Source organism: Corvus kubaryi, unplaced genomic scaffold, assembly GCF_017639235.1.
Source record: "Corvus kubaryi isolate FWS band 111438036 unplaced genomic scaffold, C.kubaryi_AGA036_p1.0 37341, whole genome shotgun sequence".
NCBI lineage: Eukaryota > Metazoa > Chordata > Aves > Passeriformes > Corvidae > Corvus > Corvus kubaryi.
Window position 1 is genome coordinate 5067642 of NW_024581112.1, and position 7947 is coordinate 5075588.

General features: G+C 40.2%; 1 protein-coding gene across 5 annotated transcripts in view; it reads left to right on the forward strand.

Moving 5' to 3' along the window:
* Positions 1–7916, forward strand: part of CMSS1 (cms1 ribosomal small subunit homolog) — a 225595-nt gene extending 217679 nt beyond the window's left edge. For all 5 annotated transcript variants that reach the window (XM_042031683.1, XM_042031684.1, XM_042031686.1 and 2 more), the window contains 4 exons: positions 714–774; positions 1574–1661; positions 3447–3535; positions 7686–7916. In XM_042031683.1, coding sequence (XP_041887617.1) covers positions 714–774; positions 1574–1661; positions 3447–3535; positions 7686–7769 — 322 coding nt within the window. In that variant the 3' untranslated portion in view covers positions 7770–7916. The remainder of the gene's footprint in view (positions 1–713; positions 775–1573; positions 1662–3446; positions 3536–7685) is intronic.
* The last annotated feature ends 31 nt before the right edge of the window (positions 7917–7947 follow it).

Below are 7947 nucleotides of genomic sequence, written 5' to 3' on the forward strand. Positions count from 1 at the left end.
GCACCTGAAACTTAGGTGGTTTAGATGTATACAAACCTTTAGCTTTGCAAATTAAAAATTCAGTGCACTGCAAGATGCATGCAGAGCAAGCTGTCTTAAATCATATTCAGAAAATACTGAGTATGTTCATCTCCTGTTTGATGAATATGGAACATAGAGTAGTTACTGTGTGCCAAAATGGAGTGTCAGGAAAACAAGTCAGCGTTTCTAACAAATGAGTTTTGGTTAACTGGAATTTGGACAATCTCTGCAGTACAGACAATGTCAGCCTAGGTTTTCCCAGCAGCCACACTGCAGGAAGATTGTAAAATGTAGATTGGTCCATTGATCCTTCCTTTTGTGCACACACACTCATTTTCATTAATGCCTCTATCTCAGTAACTGAATTATTTTTTAATTAGGATTTGGTGATTAACCAGTTTTGAACTAAGCTAGCTGTGAAAGCACAGGCCATAATATTAAATATTATCTGAAAAGCTATCTAAACAATATTGCCCCCTACTAATGTCTTCCCTTGTATCTGTTCCAGTTGCTCTGTTGATAAGTAGCAAAGAAGAATGTACATAGTGTTCAGAGTACAACCAGTGTTCACTGGGGGACTGTGTGTGTCTCAAACATATTGAGAAATGCCAGTTAGTTTTTCTTTCCTCATGTGTGGTCTTAAGCCCAGCCCTGATTCTTGCATTTCATTGTTCATTTTTTTTTATTGCTAGGTCAATGACAGCCTTTAAAGGAGATTGCAAAGTCCTCAAGTTGTTTGCAAAGCACATAAAGGTAGGGAATTTTAATAGAGCAAGTAAACAGCTAAACAGTGTGATACCATTTTCTTTTTAAATCCTTTGGCAGTAGTGCCTTTCATACAGTGTTCATATGAAGTTCCTTCCTTTAGGTAGTGCTTTTGGTAACCCATTGCTGCAGAGTGAGGAATTTCACTAAGCACCATTTCCAGTAGCTCAGGTGCAACCTGTGCAGAATGTAGATGCTTGTGCACATGCTGAGTTTGAATTTTCCACACTCCCATGAAGTGCTCATTCAAATGCCTGAAGGCTCACACACATAGGTCTGTGGAAGCAAATGCCTGGATCCCCAGTATCCATACCTGTTAAAAGCACAAATTATGGGGGTGTTGGGAGTAATAAGTGGACACTTGACCTTTGATGTAAATGCTGTCAAACACATAAATGTCATTTACTTTATTTCACCTTTTTCCAGTATCTTCATCTTGAAGGACTTCAGTGTTAATTCAAGTTTGTCAGTTTTCCAGAGAATTTGTTTAAATGCTGAAGGAATCTTACTGTTCTCACCTCCAAAAATAGTTGGTGCAATAGCAGGTTTTCAAAGTTAAAAAAGATTGAACTTCTAGAGAAGTGTGATGCCCAGCTGGCTTGTTATATTTCTTAAACATTCTTCCAGATATAATCATCTGACAGTTTGAAGGACAAAAATCATTTGTTACTTGATGGTGTTCTAGAAAGAAGTACAATGATATCTTGAACTTATTTCCAACTCCTTGAGAAGAAATTTTAAAACAACTGTGCGTTTACTGTGGTTTTTCTTTCTCTCTTCAAATTAGATAAAGGAACAAATGAATATGTTGGAGAAAGGTGTGTTCCACATTGGGGTTGGAACTCCTGGGAGAGTGAAGGCACTAGTGGAGCAAGGTAGGAGAACAAGAAGGGTTTCCTCCCTAGGTGTCTTAAATTTAGTCTCATGAGAAGTGAAACTTCAACTGGTTTTTTTAGGTTGACATCAATATATGGATTTGGGTACAAAACTATACAGTTCTGTTCCTCCACTCCTGCTATGTCAGTCAAAACAAGGTCAGGGTTCTAGTACTTTGTTTTATGATCACTTTAAGCTGGCAGAAGCCAGTATTAGCAGAGAAAGGCAGAGTAATGCTTCCTCTAACCTGCCAGTCAGTGCTTGCTTATGCCCCCCTTCTTGCTCCCTGGGCAAGCCAAAGTCTGTTTGGCAGCTCAGTGAAATGACCCCAATTAAAACAAAACCAGTGTGCACGCAAAATCAGGTAATGAGCAGGCAGAGGTGGGGGACTTCCTCTTTTGGCAGGGATACTGATTTATGCTGACTTGAAAGTGATTGCAAAACCATAGTGTGAGATTTAAAGCTCCAGGAAACCAAACACTGCAAGTAGATCAAAAGGAATTAGCGACAGAAGTCACTGTATCATATGTCACTCTGAGCTCAGTGTAAACTTTGTGAGGGGTGGATGAAAGATCTGCTTGCTGATTTGGTCTTATTTCTCATTTGCCTGTAATAAAATTGATTATTCTATATAAATCTTATTTTCCCGTATTCTGAGTATTTTTACTTACTCTATAGACAGTATGTACACAAAGAAAAAGAAACAACAAAATGACATGATAAGGCAATTCTTTCCATTCCTCTTATGCAAGACACTGTCTTGCTCTGACTGTGGTCTCTTGGTCAGGGACTGGCTGTAGATTGGGACTCTACTGTTCCTCCCAAAAGGGTACAGGAGTAACATAATTTTGTTGCTTCCACCAACATGAAATTGTCAGTGCTCAGCACATCAGCACATTGCCATGAGGGTGGTGAGGCACTGGAAGAGGTTGTCCAGAAAAGTTGTGAATGCCCCATCCCTGAAAGTGTTAAAGGCCAGGTTGGATGGGGCTTGGAACAACCTGGTGTAGTGGAAGGTGTCTCTGCCCATAGCAGGAAGTTTGGAACTGTATGATCTTTAAGGTGCCCTCCAACCTAAGCCATTCCAATTCTCTGTTAGGTGGAGGCAGCTTATGGCATGGACACAAGGTGTGTCATTTTAGCCCAAGCTCTAGTTCTTTTTTGACAGTTTAGTGTTGCAGTGCCAGGTCACTTAGAGAAGGGAGAGGAATCAAAACTGATGCCAAAAAATGGTGGGCATCATGTAGAAGACCAGGGAAAAAATAGGAGAATGGCTGAAAAGCAAGTTCAGAAAGGACCTTTGTTTTCACCACCATTTATTTGAAGGATAAAGGACTTCTTCAGCAGCACCACTGACCTGACTCATATTCACATAGCATCCAGTCTCCTGTAAGTTGCTGAACACTGCCTGTCCCTGTTAACATCAATTTTCAGGTTAGGGTGCTTGTAACTTACCAGTGACATCAGCTGCAGAAATTCAACTCCTGTGGTTTCATCAAGAGGAAGCTTGAGGAATTACTTTCTGGCAGGATGTTAAGCTCTTGACAAGTCTGGCAACAGTAGTTGTTCTGCTTTTGTGTTTATCTTCCAAAAAGGCATGGGATTATGTGGCTAAGGGAGTTTGCAGTGTCAGTGCATTAGTTTTCCAACCAGCAAATGTAGTACTTAAGTGTTCAAAGATTAGTTTCCTTGGAAACAGACAGCAAAAGATGTAAAAGCCAAAAATCATTTTGAGAAGCACATGTCATATTATCCTGGTACTGAAATTTGTGTTGCCTTTTTAGATGGCCTGTGCTTGAACGCCACAAAATACATGATTCTGGATTGGAACTGGAGAGATCAGAAACTAAGGAGAATGATGGATATCCCTGAGGTATTGTATAAGCACCTGTATATATTATATTCTGTGTATTCATTACTTTTGTTTCTAGTTCTCAGGTCTTGATCAGTAAAGATTTTTTTCTGTAAAGCCATCTTCAGTGGTATAGAAACACAAAGAAGTCAACATTGACTGACAAGTCTGTACTCCCAGGTCTCAAAATTATCTCCTGAAAAAGAATTTTTCCTTTATGGTTGCAAGTCACAGCTGTGACTTCTGTGGTTGTGCTGTGAGTTTCCCGTTTATGCTCGATGGATGTTCTGCCTGTCCCCAGGAAGTTCCCTCAGTAGGAGGACTTTGTAAAGAGTCCTAGACCTCAACAGGTGAGATGGGCATCACCAACTATGTGAAATTTAACGAAGGGAAGTGCCAGATTCTGCACCTGGGATGGGGCAGGCGTGGATGTACAGACAGACTGGGGGATGAGAGGCTGAAAAGCAGTGCCATGAAAAGGGACCTGGGGGTCCTGGTCTAGAGAAAGTTGAACCTGAGTCAGCAGTGCCCTGGCAGCCAGGAGGGCCAACCCTGTCCTGGGGGGCATCAGGCACAGCATCACCAGCCGGACAGGGGAGGGGATTGTCCCGCTCTGCCCTGCACTGAGGCAGCCTCGCCTCGAGTGCTGGCGGCAGTTTGGGGTGCCAGAATAGAAGAAGGATATAAAGCTATTAGAGACCTGCCAGAGGAGGGTAATGAAGATGGTGAAGGGTCTGGAGAAGAAGTTGTATGAGAAGCAACTGAGGTCGCTTGGTCTGTTCAGCCTGGAGAAGAGGAGACTGAGGGGAGACCCCACTGCAGTTACAGCTTCCTCATGAGGGGAAGAGGAGGAGCAGACACTGATCTCTTCTCTGTGGTGACCAGTGACAGGACCCCTGAAGTTGTGTCAGGGGAGGTTTAGGTTGGTTATTAGAAAAAAGGTTCTTCACCCAGAGGATGATCGGGCACTGGAACAGCTCCCCAGGGAAGTGGTCACAGCACCAAGCCTGACAGAGTTCAAGAAGCGTTTGGACAATGCTCTCAGGCACAGGGTGTGACTCTTGGGGTGTTCTGTGCAGGGCCAGGAGTTGGACTTGATCCTTGTGGTTCCTTCCAACTCAGCATATTCTGTGATTCTGTAAAAAGTTTCAAGTTTCCTCAAAAACTAAACAAAACTGTGGACAAACATCTACAATTCTCCACCTGAGAGTAAGATAGCATCATGTGAGTAAATCTAAAGACAGTTCCCTTGTTTTTTCTTTTCTTACTTCTCTTTTTTGTCTTTTTTGTTTTTTTGACAAGAGGTAGGGTGCAAACAATTTAGAGCCATCCATCATTTGTACAGTTCTTCTAAGATAATTCCCAATTCTTTTCAGTTCTGTAATCCAGCTTTCATATTTCTTGCTAACAAGCAATGTTTACAATGTGTTGTGGGGCATCACCTATTTTTAGCCAGATGAGGAGGAAGATTCCTCCATTAGGGCTTGTTAAAAAGCTCCCAATTTCCAGCACAGTGCCTTTAGGTTTTGTACATTTAGAGCAGGCCCATGCCTGGAATCTCCAGGGAAAAGGACTATTTTTTACATATAGACATTAAGCTGTTTCACAATTGAAACAAATTATCAGTCATTAATCCATCGATGTACTTGTCTAAGTATTTGAATGTGCTGTATTTTACAGCCTTGCATACACAAACCAAAAAAATATACATTGCAGAAATGAAGTAGCAAAAAAAACCCCTACCTTTGCTTTTTTGGAGGCAAGGAGGCTCCCTCTTGTGGTAAATACATAAGGCTTTTTTTGTATGGTGCTTGACCTCATCTGTAACTTTTTTAAAGAACAGAAAACATGAAATCACAGACAGTACAGTACAAACTCACAGGCAGTACAAAATGTGCTGATGGGAGTGGGATGGATTTTTTAAGTCATCTGAAGTCAATATCCATAAAGTAGACCATAGGTGATCTGCCTCAAAAAAATGAAGATTATGTTGCTAATATTTAAGTTTGGGCTATTGCAAACCTGAACTAATCCTTTCAGCTCACTGTAGGCAGCATCATAGCAGTTCTGTGTGTCTGTCTAGGAATACAGGCCAAAAATTGTGACTCCAAGTCTATTTTATTAAGGCAAAATCCTAAGGCTATCTTAGCGTAAAAAGTTAAAGCTTAGTTCAAGTTAAACCCAGGTAAGTAAGAACATTACACTGCCATGTATTGTGTTAGGATAAGCAATAGATATTGATGTGTGATTGCAGAATAGTGAATATGTAATTACAGAAAGGTCTTCAAAGTAACTTGACTCAAGTAACACATCATAGAGGAAGGGTTTTGACATCTTGAGCTTTGTAAGTGGAGTATCTTGCAGGTATTTATCCCACTGCAGACATCAGGCAGATCACCAAAAGTTATGTATATGGGATGTCAACAGCGAAAGATACCCAAATAATGTTTTGGTGATAAAGCATCTTAACACTACATATAAACCAATGGGATGTTCTAGCAACTTGTGAGCTTCAGATATGGAATACAGTCTTCGCCAGCTTTTCTAATTGTATAAAAAATGTCAAATACATGCTATGAATAGTTGTATGTTTTCTCAGAGAGAGGAAATACAGTGCCAATGACAATTTAGAGAATTGGCTGTTTGATGTACTAAGTTCTTTCATCCCTGTTAGTTATAGAGGCAAAATTGTACACTTAAAATTAGAAACTCAGCATACTGGCCTATTTTCAGAGCAAACCCCAGTTGTCAGTAGTTTCTTTGCATACTTAAGGTGCAACATTGATACATTTCATTGTATTTACACCAGAAAGCAAGAACAGCTGGAAGCACATGTCCATTGTCCTTGCTGTTTTTGTAGTCACCTGATGTTCAGTGGAGAATTATGTACACAGTGGTATATTCTGATAAATATATGAATTTAAAAAATGGTGGATCTTCCCACATAACAGTTCTGTATCCCATCATATCCACACAATGGATGGTGCCGTGATCCACTGCTCTGTCAGCTGCTTCAACATCTCATTAGCTAATGCTGTTGGGTATTTTCATTCTCTGTTTCTGTCTCCCACTTCATTCATCCCAAGCAATGGAGAGAGAAGGAGATGAAAAGAAAGCTCCCAAAGAAACCAGAGGAGGAATGAATGGGTTTATCAGACTTTGTCTTGGCACACTGGAGGTGTAGTAAAGCATAAAGGTCTAAATAAAAATGGATTGTATACTTTCTGATCTGACCAAAGGACAAGCTTCCTGCTTTGAAAGCTTTTTGTACAGAGCTTGATGGCAATACAGAGCAGTCTCAGCTCCTCAAAGTACTTGTTTGTAAGATACAAATGATTTTTTTTTCAACAAAGCCCAGTATTGTGTTGTCTGCAAACAGTACACACACCAAGCCTTCAGTAAATTTGAAAATATGGAAAGTTTAAGTTTCAGACTTCATCAAAATAAAAAGGTTTGTGAGAAATGGACTTGTTATAGAAAGACAACTGTTTTCACCTTCATGTAGCACATCCAGTGTGAAACTGAGGCTGGCCAGGCTTTCTTACATCATTTATTCCTCTGCAAAGTGGAGGCACAGAAGGATATAATCCTGAGAGAAAACCTGCAAACAAGTTATTTGTAAGTGGTAAGAGGGAGCTATAAGGAAACTCTGGACTAACCATGATGATAAAGAATCTTGTGTTCCCTCTGAAATATGTAGTCAATATTTACTCTGTAATACATTTGTTTTATCTTTAGATAAGGAATAAGCTACAGCCATATCAGTGTCATAAACCAAAGTACTTTGTATGCAGCACAGGCAGACCTGACCTTCATGCTCATTTTCATTCAGGTGTCTCAGACACAGACATGGCTGTGCCCGTTGTACTGTCCTTGATCTACTTTATGCCAATGGTTACTCTGGAAAGTCCTGTGGGGATTCTGTAGCCCAGGATGGGTTGTGGCATGCTTTATCAACTCTTTGCCAATGCCAACCTTTCTGTAGCCATGGGACTAAATGGGACTTCAGGACTGCAGGGCAAATTCTGGGGGTTTTAAAAAATGGAAACATTCTAGAGGACCTTGTATAGGAAACTCTAATTTCTAGTCCTATAGTAAGGTGCTTAAGTAAATAAATAATGGTGTCATTATCATAACCTTTTATTCTTTCTTTGATTTTTGTTTTCTTCAGATAAAGAGAGAAACAATTGACCTACTGGAGAAGAGTATTATAAAGCTGTGCAGAGATGGATCTGTGAAGCTGGGACTCTTTTAATGAGTTTACCAACAAGGAAGTAATTTGCAGCTGCATTTTACTATTATCCTGTCTGCAACTGAATTTTGACTTTTCAGAGGTCTCTCAATACAGAATGCACATTGCAACTTTTTCTGAGTTTTCTTTTAATAAAAACCCAGAAGCTTTGTTTGTAGTTCTAGTACTATTTTTATTTCAG